General features: G+C 37.5%; 1 protein-coding gene across 35 annotated transcripts in view; it reads right to left on the reverse strand.

The window, feature by feature from the left end:
- The window catches only part of PPFIBP2 (PPFIA binding protein 2), a 113,720-nt gene that overhangs the window by 11,456 nt on the left and 83,408 nt on the right, over nt 1–18,856 (reverse strand). For 6 of the 35 annotated variants that reach the window (XM_074586112.1, XM_074586123.1, XM_074586124.1 and 3 more), the window contains 12 exons: nt 16,565–16,673; nt 15,021–15,053; nt 13,229–13,290; nt 10,575–10,650; nt 8,795–8,854; nt 6,892–6,989; nt 6,632–6,696; nt 6,305–6,373; nt 5,815–5,875; nt 3,919–3,960; nt 1,781–1,925; nt 117–149 (listed from right to left, as the gene is read on the reverse strand). In XM_074586112.1, the coding sequence (XP_074442213.1) occupies nt 117–149; nt 1,781–1,925; nt 3,919–3,960; nt 5,815–5,875; nt 6,305–6,373; nt 6,632–6,696; nt 6,892–6,989; nt 8,795–8,854; nt 10,575–10,650; nt 13,229–13,290; nt 15,021–15,053; nt 16,565–16,673 (853 nt within the window). The remainder of the gene's footprint in view (nt 1–116; nt 150–1,780; nt 1,926–3,918; nt 3,961–5,814; nt 5,876–6,304; nt 6,374–6,631; nt 6,697–6,891; nt 6,990–8,794; nt 8,855–10,574; nt 10,651–13,228; nt 13,291–15,020; nt 15,054–16,564; nt 16,674–18,856) is intronic. The other 29 variants (XM_074586149.1, XM_074586150.1, XM_074586125.1 and 26 more) reach the window with 12 other exon arrangements.

The following is an 18,856-nucleotide window of genomic DNA, read 5'->3' on the forward strand; positions in this document are numbered from 1 at the left end:
GGATGGCCCACTTGATATTAGTATTTCATAGAGAAGAGAAAAAGAGGAAAAAAGGAAAGGAAAAAAAACAAGCAGCAAAATTCATGTTAAAGTTGCATCTTGTTTGGATACAGTACCTAGCACTGGTGCACTGACACTCCTGACGCGATCTTCAGTCATCCCAAGAAGCAGAAAGCCAGATGAAGAAGCAAAGATATAAAACACCAGCAAAATAAAGTTACAGAAGAGCAAAGTAGTAAGCTAAGCATTAAAAGCAGAAACAAAAAGAAAAGAAGCAGTTATGGTTGACATGAAAGTCAGGCCCCAAGAATTCTGTACAGGTCATCTTACAAAGATAAGGATGATTGTTTAGCCGGGGGTTTTTTGGGTGTTTTTTTTTTTCCCCCCACCTATTAGTCTTAGACAATTTTAATACATTAAGCGTATACTACAGAGCTCCCTAAAGCCTGTAGAAGATCTGAAATGAAGCAATGTCTAAGATTACATCAAATTCCTCTGAAATATAGAATTGGAGGTGTAATGAGTTTATTGCACATGCAAGAAACAAACCACCCTGCATAAAAAATTCTGTTAATTCAGCTATTTAAGGAGTCACTGCTTGTTTCTAGAAAAAGAACATTTTCCTTTAACAAGATCACTCATCCTTGGATAATTCTGTGTTAAAGACACAATAGAACAGCTCATGCATTGCCTACAATGTTGCAATCACAGAAAAACTCTTTAAAAAACTTGAACAATCCACAACCTATTGAACCAGCTTTTAGGACCATGAGGCCTTAAAAAATACAAAAAAAACCCCGAAAGTAAAAAACCCATCACAACTTTTAAAGTGCTGGAACACTTTAAAGTGTTAGGAACGCTTTTTTTTTTTTTTTTAAAGTGTAGGAACACTTCAAAATCCCATGGGATACTCTTGGGCCTGAGCTCCCAAGCTCTTCAGTCTTTGGCAAATACCTGGTTCTGTGCCTCACTGTAATACTTTTTGTCAATAAATCCATGCTGAAGATGTCGCTGAAAATAAATTAATACAGGCTTCCACACATGGCTCTGTTTGAGGAATAATAATGTATTTGTATTTTCAAAATCCACTGATGTTTTTCTGCTCGTAGCAAGTGAATTTTCACTTGTGGGTCCCCAGCAACCAACCACGCTAATAGTAGGATTTTTGCCTGAAATGCGCACGTTAGCGCTGGTTATATTGTAAGCTTTCACAGGCTAAAATGCAGTGGGATGGCAACGGATGGGTTTCTTTAATACATCAATCTAGCGTACATTTTTAAAAAGTATTAATGACGTACTCAGCTGTGCATTTTTGCTTGCTTGCTTGTTTTTTAAGAAAACAGACCAGCAAGCTCAGGGGAGCATTTGAAGGGTGTCTGGAAAAAAATACTGCTTATTCATATTGTCAATACGTCTGCATCTCTAAAATTTCCAATTTTTAGTTACAGATTTGTTGACTTTCAGAGTGCTCTCCCCACAATCTTCAAAACAGTGTCTCTTCATGACTTTCGCTATCAATGACGTCAGCAAATCATACCACTGAGCGCAACAGAAAAGAACGCTCTAACTTAAAACCATCCTTTACTCTCCAGTGAGCTAATGTGGAATATTTTTGATGCATTGTTGAAAAAAAGAGGTAGAACTTTCCCTAACTAAATCACGTGAACGTCATCGTCCATTATTCTGGCAGAGCAGAATATGGACCATGTTATGTCCCAATCCCTCAAACAGTTTGCTTTTTTCCTTTCTGTATTTCCCTCTCAGAGGCGTGGATACGTACTTAGGCCCGCGATGCCGTTGTCCTCATTCTCATTCATTCCACACCCATTTGGCGAATTATACGTTCCCTGCTCTCCGTTCTGTAAGGGTCGAGGCAGCTTTCCTGGCAAGGTTTGATACTTGCTGCCTTTCGCAAGTGGCTTACTCTGTTTTGTTGTTTGGTTTTTTTTTTTTAAAGAGGGAAAAATAAAACAAATAAATAAAGAATCAAATCACTCATGCCATTTGCAATCCAGTACACAATGTTTTAAAAGTTGAGAAAAAGTATTTGAAGTTCACAGTTCAAAATGACACACCCCCTCCACGTTCCTTCTTACGGATAATTCAATTTAAATCCAGTGTCAGCTGACAGAGTTTCCCAGGGAAGACACAGCCTCTTCCCACATCTGCCCCCCCCCACTTCAGCCAGACTCTCTATTACATTAAAATATAATGTATGTTAAATATTACCTGGTTTTGTCAGAAGAATTTTTCTAGCTGTCTCCCTTTCCTCTAGGGCCCTATATACTAATTTGGTAGTGCCAGCAGGGCATTTAGTGCATCCTCAGCCTGTTCTTTGCTCTGTCAATTTTTCCCCCTATTTTTCACCAGACTGTCTATGTTTCTGCGTCACAATTGTATCTCGCTGGAATTTAAGCCAAAAGTACTTGTGTAACTCAAACTTTGTCAAACATATTTGCTCACCACCATTAATAACAGTAAAAGAATCAGCAACAGAGTTTGGGTAAAAAAAAATTTAACTTTTGTAAGAATTAAGATCTCTTTGTACAGATAACATTACAAATGTGAGGTTTTAAAAAAATAATTATAGATAAATATATAGTTGCCAAATATATAGCTAAACATACAGTTGTCAATTCTATTATAGAACTTAAGCAGAAGGTATAGTTTTGATATATGCTGGGGAAAAAAAAAAGCATAGAGTGAGCTGTATTTTAGGGCTAGTTTGAATGGCTGCCAACTATCCACTTTTGGTCCACTTCAGGCTAAAGCAAGCGTCTAACGTATGCTTGCCTGCAGCCGTGGTGCACACACACAGTGTCACGAGCACCAGCGAGATCACTTGTGATGGAAGGACCTTCCTCCAGCAACAGAGCGCCCGAGAGGTGGTCCCCAGAGTCTCAGTGTATTGGACTGAAAGGCAGCTGGTATGTAGGCTGTGCTAAAAACAGAAGATCTCCTGATTTTCCCTGCATTCAATTTTTCAGTGATCAACCACTTGGGGATCCTACTCCTTGTACGAGGGTAGATTAGAACCTGCGTATAAATTGGATAGCTTTGAGCCTAACAAAATACTTTTCCAGGCAAAGTATGTGTTTCACAGAGGTACTTCTCTACAGTTTTGGAAACAGCATGTTGAGACTTCTTCAGTACTGAATCCAAATGAAAAGATGCAGGAGCCATCACCCTGGACAGAACTGTATATCCCACAACTGTCAAAACTACAGGAATATAGAGGCTTCTCCAGAGAAGCGATGAACCTGCAACTCCAATGGACATTAGTGGGAGCGGTGTACGTTCAATGTGTGTTTTGGAATAAGCTCATATTGGTAAATGTTTCAGTATCAGAAAGGAGGTTATGTAGGAAAACTTTGTACTGAAAATACGCAAAACGTATTTAATATACAGAAACATATAGTATACTCCTATTTATTAACCCCATTCTAACAAAACAGTTTTAAAACATTTACAATGTTGTCTGTGACAGGATGATACCTGAAATGTTTAACGAGATAACCACTGGTTTATCTGTTCTTATTTCAAGGCCTAGAGGGATCTTTGTGATACTGTAACTGCCGCCCACATCCCTCAATTCCTCGACCCCTGCTCCTGCTTTGGCAATTGCAGGAGTACATCCTGACTTGTACCAACAATTATATGAGCAGAGAAATTGCTTATTACATTAGCACTGTATTTTCTGAAATTGACCGACTTCAGCTTCTAACCTCACATAAAAGCTTTTATTTAAAAAAAAATAAAAATAATTTCCCTCTCAAATCTTTACCCATTCTCAGAGTTTGTCAGTACGTGAACGATGCAAACGTTTTAAAAGGAAAATTAATATAAAATGAAAACACAGCCATACCATCACAGCGCATCACAGCAGATAAATGTTAAGAGAGTTTACAGTTAATATACCTCTTGTTCTACAACAGGCTGCACTGGTTTTCCTTCTACATGCTACGGAGTTGCAGGGAGGGTAATTTCAAAGTTTTATGGAAAAGAGCAACAGACAAATGTTAGTATTAACATACGTACACACAACACCAACTGTAGTCTTATTACTATAGTGATGCTACTTAACGCATTGGCAATATATTACAAGGTCTGTTATCTCTTCATTTCAATAAAATATTTAACACCAGATGTGTTTGTTCAAACCACTCTACAAAATTTGGGCCCTTTTTAGGTTCTGTTGTAATCAAAGGAATTTTTCTATTTTTCAGGCTTCTGGGCGGTCCCTTTAGACTTACTTTAAGCTGGGAACATAACAGTTGTTTCACAGTTAAAACAGTATGAAAATCACTGACTTAAAGAAAGAACATACACAATACTGTATGTACCCAGCTGAAACCATAAAGTGCTGTGACAGAAATGAAGTGATAAAAATGCCAGCACAGGTAGGTCAGAGAAACCAACGTGTTTTATTTTATTATTATTATGGCTGGACATAATTGGAATTTTGAGTTTTGTGCAAAGCAGAACAGCTCCAGTAAACAGTGCCACTAGCACAGGTTCTCTTGGACTTCATGCAAGAAGCCAAGTCGTGTCACGCAGAGTCAGCAAACCAAGTTTTCTTGGGCTTATTTTTGGTTGTAACTAATTCACATTTAGCCACTCACTCACACACAGAGGGAGGTCTCATTTAGTTCATTAAGAAGCCTCATGCCTAAATTAGGGCATACAATTTAAATGCCCTGCTGAACATGGGGCTGGCTTGCTACAGTGCTCTCATACCCTTGTTAGTTTCTGGTTCCTTCATGGACTCTGATCTAACAGACAGAGCAGATTTACAGCCTAAATGTGTAGGTACAGCCTTATCACATCGTATCACAGAGACAAATTAAGTTTTTGAATTTAAGACGGGAAAATAAAAGTTACGAAAGGAAAACAGACCTTCATAAGTTCCACATGGAATGAAGTGTTAGTTCTGAATTGATTTCTCACATGTATTACGACAATTAAATAAGTGCAACACAAGTTTCAAACATTCTATTTGGTCACTGTCATCTTCAGAGACTTAAGAAAAAATGAAGAGAATTTGAAGAACTGGAACAATCATATTACTAGTATCCATTTTAAATCACAATACTGGATGTGCGTAATCTATAAGCCTAATTTGAGTATAGAAAGTGTCAATAACAGTATCACAAAGCGTCACTACAAGTGCAGAAAAATTTCAGCGTACATAATGACAAAACAAGCCTCTGGACCATAACGTAATGAGACTTGGTAAATCGGAACGGAATTCCAATTGAAATTCTGGAATGGAATTAAGGCTTTGAGTTAATAACAGTGCTCCTGCCGTTTTCACTACCATCTTCAGGAATGACATTTATATCAGAAATCTAAGTTAGGGAGCAACACTCATATTTACATGCAAACACTCAAAAAGGAATCCTATGTGGAAATGCCCAGTATTTAATTACTTTCAGGATTTGCTGCCTTAACATTTTTAGCGATTTGGAAGTGAAAATGATTTTAAAAATGTTTACCTATAAACAAAATAGTTCAAGAAAAGGACTCATTAACATTACTTGTTATATTTCTCTTAAATATTTTTCTTCTTTTTCAGCTGAAAAGCTGAATTTGAAGATATGTACATATGGGTGTGTCAACTAGTTTGTTTATTCTAAGCTTGCCAATGGGGTAAAAAAAGAACCTGGACTCTTTTATCATTTGGGCTTTTTTCCCCACACACAATGTTCGTGGTGGTGAAGGTTACTATATGTGAAACAAAAAGATTATTTATACTTGACCTTTATCTTTTAGTCATACTTAAACACCAGAAATTGTGATTACAAAGAAACCAACCTTTTCCAGGGATTCACTCTGCAAGTCTTCTAAACTACTTGACTTTTTTTTCTGTGGTACCCTTAAAATAAGGCCAGACAAAAAGCAACAGTTAATACAAGATAGTATGCTTACGTATGCTGCAACTGTACCATATGACAGCTGTATGTATCACACAATGTCTGCATACAACATAATTCAGAGTTAGGAGATTCATTTCTTTTGTTATATTTTTAGCCTAAAACTCATACTATTGGGACCTGCAATAGATGAATTCAGAAACAGCAACAAGACATCCTTTGATCAACAATGAAAGGCAACAAGGCGCAATGTGGGGTTTTAAACCTTATACGTATAGGTGACTTTTTAGAAGCTCTTAACAAGCAAAACTCTGTGAACAGTGTGCAACCTTAAGGGCTTTTAAAAAGATTTTTAAGATGGAAAAAAGGCAGAATTAGAAAAAAAATCTGGCTATATCTTTTACATTTTAATTAAGGTTACTCATTCTTACCTATTTACGATATCCAAAGATTCTTCTTGTGGAGAGGTTAAATGACTCGAAGATGCTGGAATGCTTCCACTTTAAATCAGAATAAAATACACTGTTACAAGTACTACAATACATATATCTTTTGATATGTAAAAGTGCTAATTTATTCCTGTAATTCAAACCTGAATACAATTACGTATTGCAAACTCCCACAGCAAACACTGCTTTCACAACTACCCAAAAGTTCTCGCAACACCAAGAACAGGCAAGACGATGCCAGCAGTTAAACAGATTAAATAATACAGACTTAGGACAATCCGCATGAAAAACAAGAAACAAAGGTCTTGCCTGATTTCCATGGCTTTGTGTGGCACTGGAGAGAGCACAGCTGGTGACAGTTCTCCTGAAGAGGCCTAGGTAAAATAAGAGTTTCAAGCCTGTAACTCTAGCGCCTGATTCTGAATCCAAAGTGCCCATACCAAGAGGCACAAAAATCCAGCCAGGGACAGACCCTCATCTACGTTACCTCAGCCACTACAGAGAAACCAATACTACAAACAAATCATATATACAGCAGAACTTGCTTCTGAAACGTCTTTACTAAGTACCTCTGTTTTAAATATTTCTCCTTGAGGATTACTCAGAAGATTCCACTTCCTTAAAGTTGTCTCAAGTTCCTCTTCACTGCCACCAGAGATGGAAGAGCCTGCAAGCATTAAAGATTAGAAGTAGAAAGAGAGAAACAGGCCAAAAAAATATTAACATTTAGGATTATATCAGTCAGTGCAATACTTCAGTCTCTAAATTCCCCTTCAGCCTCATCCGATACATGTAGTTTTCCAGCCTCTCTGCTCCCCACCCCTGCTTTGGGCTCTGGCTTACAAGCAAGCTGATTCATGTTAGAGCAACAGATTTACCACTTCTGGGTATATGCTGCGCCCTGTTGTGAGTCGCTGAGTCACTTCATGCATGTTTGACATCATCTGTATCATAATGCAGTGCCCCCATGCTGAGTTCAAGGATGAACACGGTAACATGGTAAATGTCCAGGTTTCTCTGGATACCCCAGATCTAAACAAATACTTAAATACTCCAAATTCATTATTTAGTAGGATTTTTATTCCTAAATTATCAAAGCTGCAATACTAAATCAGGGTCTCAATATTTAGTGCTCAGCAAACTTGCAGAGTATTTTGGATAAGAAATTTTTTCTGGAGATCTCCTACGCATAGGGTTGCATACAGGATGTGGAAGAGCTGCTATGCCATGATGGAGAAATTTAGACTGACCTTTAAGCACATTAGTAAAATCCTAATTTATGTGATAGACGTGCAGCAGCTCTAGGCAGTTATGAAGAAACACCAAATCCTATGTTTAAGCCCTGGAACTATTAGAAAAGACATCACTTGAAAACTCGTTAGACACGAGCTTGATTATCAGGCTGTTCAGCTACAGAGACTGCCGACAAACCTGGCACTGACCATCGGCCCTTCAGGATATGAAGTGAATCTTATACTATGATTCCTGGTAGACAGCCCTTCAGTTGGCACAAATTACTAAACCCAAAAGAGCTACCTATAGTCGAGTTCGGGACAACCCTTTTACATTTTACACAACTGCCAGTGGCCATTTCAAGCAGCTGCCCTACTTTAATCCAAAACAGATTTTGGTTTTTAAATGTATGTGCTACCTACGGTGAAGAGTCAGTCATCATCTTTTGTCAACATGTTTTGTAGCTTGCCTTAACCAGAAATAAGAAATGTTTACAATATATTGTGTTTCTCTCAAGTAATTATTTGAAACAGTTATCAGAGACAGAAGATTTCAACCTATTAATTCTACCAAAAGTTTTTAAGCAGGGATTAAATTTCAAAGGGAACATTTAAAACCCACCCCTAGAAATAAATAAATAAATAATCAGGCATCATTTCTTGGCAACCTAAACATGAGACTCCCATAAACACACACACGAGGTAACAAGCTCATTCAGCTGTGATAATCTTGTAGCCATCACAGTACGCACCTCAGTGTGGACAATCTCAGTATACACTCTACTTCCCACAAAGGTTTTGGGTTTTGTTTTTGTTTATTATGCTGAGCATCACAGTTTTTTTTTTATTTACACTGTACTGAAGTGTAAATTTACACTGTACTGAAGTACTAGCATACATTAACACCGTCACACTCCCTGCACTACCAACTCAATAATCCAGAGCATCACGGCGCGCTCTTTGCTCGTGCACACGAGCGACCTCCAAAAGCCACATCCTACAGGGAGACGGTGCACTCATATACGTACAACCAGGATGTGGCCAAGGGGAGCGGAACTGGGGGGTTACTGCTGAGAGCACTTACTCTCAGGGTACCACTGGTCTAGCTATCTTGGGAGTTAACATCAAATACGTCTCCAAAAGCTACAATCACACCTTTAGATTTCCTTTTAGAACAATTTCAAAGCGAGAGAACTTTTTTTATTGTTTTCAAAATGAACATTCAGAGAGAGAGATTTACCTGACTCTTGTTCGCTATTCTTGTGTGTTAAATACAAGTTTCCGTTCTGCCGTACAAGACCTGAAAATATCGTGTTTGTTAATGTGATGATGTATGTTGAACAAAACTGTCCTTTCAGAAGGTCAAGTTTCCCAGACTAAATTTGGTACTGAATACTAAGGTGGCAACTTAAAATGAGATTCTCCTAAAACCCACTCCACTCCCTGAAGTGTAACTGATAAATGGGACAAAGATTTGTGCATGGATTTTGAAGTTAAATACATAATACTGTGTGCACAAAAGCAACCCAGGGCTTTCAGTTGTTCCCTCCAAACCAGAACTTGCCTAGTCAGCTGTCAGGATTTTTCTTAGTGGAAGGGAAGGGCAACAGAACTTACTATATTCACTGCAACTCTTTTTAGCAAAAAATAAAAAAAGTCCTCTTAACTATATCAAATTGCACCTGAGATCAGCTTCCCTTTTATGAATGTCGTATTAAAAACATGACCTAAAAGAAAAACATTGTGTAATTAATGCTAGCTGACAAATGATCTTTACCGCTAGTCCCGAATTGAACTGTGGTGTAGGAAATCTGAATATAGGATGTATTTAATTAATTAACGTTCATCATCCACTAATGTTTCCTGATATCATTTTACACTGTAAAAACTGGTCACTCATAACATAATGGTCACAGGAAACATCACACAAACAACAACTATCTGTATACTTTCTTCATTTTCTACAGATGAATCAATTTAAATCAAACAATGTTATTTTAATCTTGCATAATAGATTCTTGAGAGGGCTATAATGCACTTTAGTAAGAATACTGTAAGCTTGTGCCTTTAGCTAATTTGAATTAATTTTCCTAATTGCCTGTGTGTCGACAAATTCCATGTCTGCAGAAGTTTGCTCTTCCTTTTCACCCTTTTTGCTGTAATACTTTTTGGTCTGGCCTCTACAGCCCATGTACGACTGCGGGGACGGCAACCAGCAGCAGCGAGAAAGGAAGTACGACGCTTTGGCCATGCGGGATGTACGTCACAGGCCTGCACTGTGGAAGAGACTTAGAGGAGTCCCGTCAGCGAGGAGGGACAGGACTGCAGGAAGAAGCCAATAAAACCGTGGCCCGTCTGTGCACCCAGCCACCGCTACATGGGCGTAGGAGTTCTGCAGCCCAAGCTCCTGCCCCATTGCAGGGTACAGCAAAGTGGTCTGAGGAGAGCAGTTGCTGACTTCAGATTGCCTCGGCACATAAGGAGGGAAACTGCAGTGCTTCAGACCCAGCTGATGAGCAGTTCTCACAGCTGTAATCTCATCAAATATCCTTCCTTATCAATCAGAATCCTTAATGACACCATCTAAAACAACGTACAGCACTAAAATTAGGCTCCAAGGAAGGATTTACTGTTAACTGATGTAGAACAAATTTTCGGTTACGACTTACGGAGTCAAGCATAAGATTCAGTCACAGAAATCCTGCTGAACAGTAATGTTGTAACTAAATATCCAGACAGATTTGACCCTAATTTCCTGGGCCTACAGCCCAGGAAAGAAAAAGGAAATCTCCACAAACTACAGGCAATAACACACAAGCCTTATCAAGATGTGCTGTGGGTCTCTCTCTCTCTCAAAGAATATATACTTGCTCTTATAGCGCTCCAACATGATACAAATATATGCATAATGAAATAAACATTACTATGCACATGTATGTAAAAGGACAACAAATAGCAGTTGTAGTTCATGCAGTTTTTAAAAGTCCTGATATCAGGAAATTATTCACAAGACATTTTACCGTGAGCTGCAATCATTATCTCTTTGACTCTCCTGTACTGGCTGAGCAATAGTGTTAACTCCTCTATTCGACGGTCCTGTGAAAAGCATGAAATGAAATAATATTTAAAATTCTGCATTTTTAACTGGTAGAGACACTGCATTACACTCTCATTTCTGCAGTTTTGGCCCGGTCTTTTTCCAGAAAGCAGGATCAGGTCTTACTCACATGCCTTGTAAAGAACGTTTCTTGGCTTTTATTTGCCATCGTACGTAATATCTGCAGGACAGAGTGAAATTATGGATAAAAGGAAACGAGAGGAGCGGGACATTACTAGTAAATTTTTATTTACAGAAGCATAATTTGGAAATCTGCTTACACTTCTAAGAGTTAAGTGAGTATTCTGTAGTTGAACCTCAATTGCCTGAAGTGGGCAGTGTTTGTTTTCTGTTAGCATGGTACCTGTAATTGTAAAGTAAATCATGTTTATGTTTTGTCTAGTTTAACAATCTAGTCATGTTCTTTAATCCTCTCTTGTAGGTTATGTCCTGCACTCCCACATCTACACTTACTCCAGTTTTGAACACACCTTTTTTGAATTTAGGCAGTCAAACCTGTACAGAACCAAAGAAATGAGGCCTGATGAACGTCTGACGCACCACCTCACTCCACGCTTTCTCCAATACCCAGCCCTTTCCTATCAGGTACAGAAAGCTTCTTGATTCATGTATTCAGGGAGCGCACTTGCCTTTTGCACAGACACAACATAGCAATGGGTAGCAATCATTATTTAATTGATCGGATCCATCCTTTCTCTCATTTCTATACAATATTGTGTTCCTGATGATAATAAATTCTTGCTACTGGTCAGTAAGTGTGTAGTCTTGCAATTTGCACTCTTACAGTTTGTCCTGTTTCTTTGAGCCCAGTTCTAACCCATTCCTGTGCAATAATCTTGCCCAGTGCTGTGACTACAGAGCACTGAATACAAACCCAAGCAAGCGATAAAGAACTAGCTTTCACAAGCAGGTGTCAGGGAAGTCACAGAAGCAGAGAGGTGGGCACTGGAAAAAAACCCAAACCACCACAACAAAAAACCTTCCATGGAAGTTGGCAAATATTTAAGTGATTAGCTGATAGTGAGCTGCCACACTGCCACAGCGAGGTCAGCGTCAGAGATATTTCAACTAAAAGCTGCTCCAGTACATGTATACATGCATGTGTACATTACAGTCGCTGCAGGTATCAACTGAGCTGTAGAAGTAGCTGCAGAGAAACCAGACCTTTCCTACATTACAGAATGGCAGATGCTGCTGATCCTCCTTTCACGCCTCAGCAAGTACACGCAAGACAAAAGAGGCCCAGTTAGCCCAGCTATGGATAGAAGCAATACGTTCTTCTTCATAGCAAAGAACTGTGACTAACATACCCAGTTTTTTGAAAAAGAAGTATGCGCACCACTTACTAGCAGCTTAGTTGAGCACTTTCTCAATATTTAGTTATCCCAAAAAGCTATTTAAAGCTATTTTTCCTCGGGAAGAACATTTTATTTTGCATTACATTGAAGGTAACAGCTCTGCATTAAACATGTAAGAAGCTATGGGTCGCCCATCAGTCCATGAGTTCAAAAACTGCAGTTCCCAAGGAAATAAACCTCCTTCCCCTGTGAGTGTATCCAGATATTAGGACATAAGCAAAAATATTTTGTGTTCCATTCAAATGCAAAAATCTTATGCAGACGTGGAATGACTTTGGCAAGAGATAATGCCATGTCTTTTTATTTTCCAGATGTAAATTTTGACTTTTTGAGTTTTTAAAGAACAAAAGGTTATTATGAGGCACATGAATGTTCTCCAGAATTAACATTGTCCTGTCTAGATTCCCCACGTACCAAAGGAAGATTTTAGGGATGTATATTATTGTCAACTTGATTGTACAGTGATGTGTCACCATAAAGGAAGATCCTGTAGCCTGGTTTATTATCCAAAACAAGAATTACAATTTCCTCCAGAAACTCAGCCCCCTCAGCCCCCCACCCTCCCTCCAAAAATAAGGAACAATTTGTGTAGTAAGTCAATGGCATCCGAAAGTGGAGATTCAATATTCTCCAAGACTGAGCCCTAAACCCTGCACTTGAATTGTCCAATTAACAGGCAATCTGCATACAGGCGATAAGAGACAAAAGTAATATTTACTATTTTAATGGGTTTAATTTTACTCCTCCTCTCCATTAGTACTCATTTTTATTTTTCTTACCCTTGCCTCTTCAAATCCAAACTTGAGTACAATTCAAAAGCCACTCTGACTTTCTTTTAATATCACTATCTAAACCGGAGATATCAATGCACTGCAGATCGGGGTGGAAGATGAAGAGCTGCCCAGAGATGACCAACCCTTAGTGATCTTTTCAATAGCAGAAACTAGGAGATTCTGCTCATTACAGCCTTGGCTTTCTATTCCCCTCTGGAATTTACTGAGCCTCCCAAGTTCTGCAGCCAGGTTAGCAAGGTCAGCCACACTTTCTATTTAAAAATCAACCTTCTGTCACAATCTCACGCGATAATCCAAAAATCAGGGCAATTTCACGCTTACAGAAAGCAGGTCATTCAGATCATTACAGAGATTCAAAACCATCATTTCATTTTTGTTACGTAGAACAAGGATTATTTTCTCACCTTTTCTTCATTTGCAGCCAATAATGATTCCATTCCTATCTTCAACCGTTGAACTTCTTGATCTAGAAATTTTTTTAAAATGTTATAAGGAAAACACACTTGCTATATTTAGTATAAAGAATATATGTTTTGTGATACTCTCCCTGTGTTCTTATGCGTAACCAAAACCATGTCAGTGGCATGGCAAATGTTAAATTACATTTAACTTGGAGCTTTTCAAAAGCTGAACTATTAAAAGCATCGCACAAGACAAACATGCTGGTTTTGCTTATAAAAGGCTACATAATAGTATTTTATACCCTAAAAGTCAAGTAATAATAAAAAAAATAAATTGAAGTTTACTTTGTAAAAGATGAGAGTGCATTTTTTGTTATACATTAAAGGAAATAATTTTAAGTATGATGGAAAATTAATTATATTCCATCTGGGAAAAATGTTCGCCAGTTTATGAGAAATACCTCAATGATATTCACAAAACTTGGAAATGAAAAATAACAAAAACTAGTTTGAAATGAGGAAAACTTGTAATACTTTTTTTCCTTAAAACATTTCAGTATGAATAACAGTTAAAATCTACATCAAGAGCTAACGCAGGATTGCCTTACACACAATTTGGTGTTAAAAGATAGAGGTTATTCAGGAATGTTATAGTCAAAATCAATTAGAACACACTCTCTGGAGATTTATGAGGTTGTTAATCACATCATCCTAACTTTTCTGAACCAAATCTTTCATTTCTTCTCTACACACTATTCCTAGCAAGTTCTCCATTACCAGCCTATGCTAAATAAAATCTAGATGACGGAGACAGAACCAGACAGTTTATCTGCCGTAGCTGCCACTCAAGGAGTTCATGCTTTGACATTAAAACAGACCCGCTTGTTTCACAAAAGACTATGAAAACCAGATGTGTCAGGCATGAAGTGAGAGAAAAGAAAGAAAATCAATACTGCTAAAGAGCATCTTTAAAAAAAATGTTTTACAACAAAATTTTGAACATGCGATGTCATATTTAGACTATTGGCAAAAACTATAATTAATTTTTCTTGTAGTGATTCTGAAGAATACACAAGTTGTAATGATTAAGTTTTAAAACATGTAAATGAACTTTGCAAACATTTCTCTTGCAAAAGAGAACACTTAGTAACACAAGACATGCACAGACAGAGCCAAATCAGAAACTAAAGCCAGCAGGCAGTGGGCAAGCAAATGGAAGATTTTTTAAAAAAGCCATTAAAAAAATCACAGTCCTACTAATTTCTCTTTATAAATATTAGACTTCAAAAAGAACTGGTGTCAAGGTACTTTTAAGTACATTAAAGAAAAGTTTACTTACAATATTTATAACACCAAGCACGGTAACATTTTTATTCAGACTTTTTTTTTTATATTTAATGCACTGATTAAAAAAAAAAAAAGCCCAAATCCTTCCCCTCTAAGGAAGAAACTTTCAATTGAAGCCATCTTTCCAGATATTATACGGGTTTTACATATATACAAATAAAAAGAGGTAAAGGTTAAGTTTTGGCTCTGTTAACCTTGACAATGTCCCTTTGAAGTCCAACTATCTGATTTGTGAACCTCTGATTTTTTTTTCTCTAAAGTGAAATCTTACGAAACAGGGCAATTAGCTGTCTGCTTGCTGCAAGCAATGAAAGCAATGTCTCATGTATATTACAATTAGACAGCCAAATCTAAACAAACATTGAATTATTCCTGCAGAATGCATTTGAGTTATAATTTGTGTGAAAGGAACAGTGAGATAAAGCCAAAAGTGAATTGCATGGCTTACGTTTTTCTTTTAGCCTTCTCCTATAAACTTCCTCTACGATGGTAAATGGTGAGAGTCAAATAAAGTATGTAGAAAAAGCACATATTAGATAAATTTTGCAATTTAATTAGACTATGCATTCTAGCATACTACAAGTACATTGACATTCTTTTCTAACTTTATTTGAGAAGACCACTTAAAAATCTGATAAATCAGTAATTTTTTTGGCAGAAAAATTATTACTGCTGTATACTATTTCAATTCAAATATAGTCTAAGTGGTTTCCTTAAATGTAGCCTAAAGAATCTGTACAGGGTTTGATTCTTTTCCCACTGCAATCAAGGACAGTTTCACCCATCTTCAGTATCAACAGGAACAGACACACTACTAGAAGCTGAAATCTGCTGAGGTCTTGGGTTTATTGTCATACCACTATCTTTCCCTTGAAATATCATAAATTATTTGGGAATCTCATAGAAAATACAAAATTCTATTAGTAGAATTCCTCTACAAAACACTGCTGTTAGACAAACTTCTTTTCTAGTTAGACATGCAGTTCTCTACATGCACAAGCTCTGCAGCTGAGTGAAATCAGCACCAAGTATATGTTAAGTCACTTATTTGGAATAAACAACCGTCAAAATACAGAGTCTTCTAGACAAGACATCTGCATTACTTCCTCACAGGAGGTTCTTGGTAAGCCCCGAGAAGGAGGTGACACAGCACCTGAAAAGTCACATCTCAACCAGGGCACTCTGGAAACGTTAGTTAACACCCACAAAAGAAGTTAGTGCAGCTAAGCTGATGCACTGCGGTCAACCACACACAAATCTTCCTGCATGGATAAGCGTCAGTATTATAGAAGAAAAAGGTCACTAATATTGTGCAGCCATTGACAGAAGCTCCAGGGAGTCAATATTTCAGAGAACTGTGACATGACTCGTTGAGACCAAAGGCTAAACAAACTGGTTTATTTGCCATTGACCTGTATCAACAGTGCAGATTCAAACCAGAAACCTGCAATATCATAGAATCATAGAACAGCCCAGGCTGGAAGGCACTTTGCAAGACCATCTGGTCCCACCTTCCATAGGAGAAGGAGCCTAAATGAGATATAGTCTTGAAGAAAGGAAAGGCGCAAATCAATGACTATGTTTTAGAATGTTTGGACGTTTAAAACACGATACTTAGCTACTACTGTGACAATGGAAAGCTACTACTGTGATAATGGATAATTTTGAAAGTATACACCAAAAAATATATTCCCACTGAACTACAATGACTCTTGCAAATTATAAGTAAAATTCCAGCAGAAAAAATTTCAGCGCCCTTAGGATACTTATTGCAATTTGTGCTGCCTCTGGATTGGGATAGAGTTTCACACATTAAAGGCCTCTACTCTATCAGAAGACAAAATAAATTTGTACCATTTTTCCTCCCAAAATAAATTCTGTAAGTCCATGTTTGTATCTCCTTGTATTGCTTTGAAATACTGAGCCAAGCTGCTACCAAAGCCAAGTTAAAGTAGGGGTTTGGATTTTTAATTTTAATTCCCATCCTCTTACCTCTTTCTGCCACTTCACTATGTGACGAGGTCCTAGCGAGCTGACTTTGTAAGCGTTCTATTTCTGCATCTTTGAGAGCTAATTGCTCTTGAAGCTGGGCTATCTCAGCCTGAAAGAGAGTACAACAAATTCAGAATAACATCGTCGCCGATTCTCTGTGATTCTTTCCTATGAACTAGAAGACTTCTAAGTACAACACTTTACTTTGATTGAAGTCCTGCTCCCAATTCAGGACATTTCATAAATGCTGTAACAACCTTACCTATTTCATGGTGTTACTATCCTATTCCATTTACAGAAGCTCACTTTTCCCAATGCCATTATCTCTCGGAGAAGAGAGACTTACAGAAAGATAAAATTTTCAAGGATTCATGTAGGTAAAGAAACTCTGGAAAGCTCTCAATGCTACAATGCTGGTCATATATTAATGACTATTACAGAGCAACTCTTGAGTTGTGCATGAAGATCACTAAAAGATAACACAGCATTTTTTTTAAAGATACTGGTTTTTTAATCCTAGTTACTGCCTAATAACATAACTGAGAATCTATTAATGCTGAGCCCTCTTCTCAGCATTATAACAAAACTGTTATCAGATACTAGAGCAAATAGGCCAGAAGCAAAGTGCAGCTTGGAAAACATCAAAAAATGCATATATGCAACAAAATATCTGTGGTTCATTTGCATGTACTACAATTTGTGCTGCCTCAAGATTGGGATAGAATATCACACTTTAAAGGCCTCAACAATACAGAGGGAAAAGAATTCTGTGATTGTCCAGCTTGAAATACAGCGACTCCCATCTCTTTTTCCTATTTATGAGAAAAACTGTCAACAGCATACTTTCTTAAGTAGCTTCATTAAGATTTTCTTCAGCAGCCTTAAAGTCTTTATTAAATGTAACATTCTGCATTTCCCCAGCAAAAGCATACCCAATCTCCTTGCAGTTGAAGAAAAAAACCGAGAAAAACAACAACAAAAATCACTACTGTGACCAGTTTCTCAAAATACTAAAATAAAGCAGGAAAATGATGCAAACCACCAAACAACATTATCCAAACAGGGGAAAACATGGACTAATTTACTATTCTACACAAACTTATTTTCACCAGGAAGCAAGCAGCTGGATGGCAGCAAAAATCACCACTCTGCTGCAATTCTGTGTGGAATAGAAGAATCTGCCTTGTTGCATCTCTGAAGGGCTCCTACACTTCCCAGTGACTAATATGCTTTTTATATCCAGCCATGGAAATATTCCAATTTCTCATCTAAGAAGCTGGAACAACAGGAAGACAAAAGCTGCAGACCTCTTAATACCAGATTTGGATTTGTCTCCCCTGGTCTATTTGATCTCATAGCTCTTTTAAATGCCGTCTTTTCCTTTAATTTCTCATTCCTGTCGTCTTTATAATTATTTTTCTTCTTCCTCTCTCTTTCCCTGTACTTTTCTTCCTTTCTAGTCCTGTATCTTCTTTCACTCAATGGGTTTTGTGACTCTTTTTTCTTATTTTCATTCTGCTCCTACACTTTCCATCATCTTTATCTGTCCTGGCAGCTGGCCACACACTGCTTGAGAAAATATTTTCCCAAAGACTCTTCATTTCCACCACGTCAGAGAAAACATTTTCATGGATACAAGAGTTATTATCTTAATAGGAAAAAAGACACAATACCAAAATTTCAATATTCATTTAAGAAGTCTCAAAAGAAAGAAATGCTAATACAAATAATAGCTAGCTGTCATTTCTGGATCAAGCTATCAAGTATTCAAAAGAAAACTCTGTTTAATAATTTGAAATGTTTTTCCAAGATCCCACCACAACTCAAAAAAGCCAGTCATTCATATGAACAGAGAGTATAGCACTAAACAAATGAAAGGAATAGTGATTACCGCACAAAAGTCTACCTCAGCAGGGAAAAAATATGAGGTGCTTTTTAACCTAGTGGAAAAGGGCTAAAAATTCAAACTAGAATTTAAGTGCAACTGTTTAACAATAAGAGTGTTCAACTAGAAAAAATAATTACTGGGGAAAATGATGAAATGTTTCAGATGTTGAGTTTCTCCAGATTACAATCCAACATCTTTCCAGGATTTAAGGTCAACAGAAGAGTAAGGGCGCTATGCTCTTTGATATACACGAAGTCAAAGCAGATGATCTAATGGTGTATTTTGGGCTTAATTTGTGTCTATTAAAATAAATTCCATAGTAAGTGAACACCCAACCAACTTTGCATGTCTCGTCTCTTCAGTTTGGAAAGCATACTCCACAGAGGCTTGTCACCATTACACAA

Source organism: Larus michahellis, chromosome 4 (assembly GCF_964199755.1).
Source record: "Larus michahellis chromosome 4, bLarMic1.1, whole genome shotgun sequence".
NCBI classification, from domain to species: domain Eukaryota; kingdom Metazoa; phylum Chordata; class Aves; order Charadriiformes; family Laridae; genus Larus; species Larus michahellis.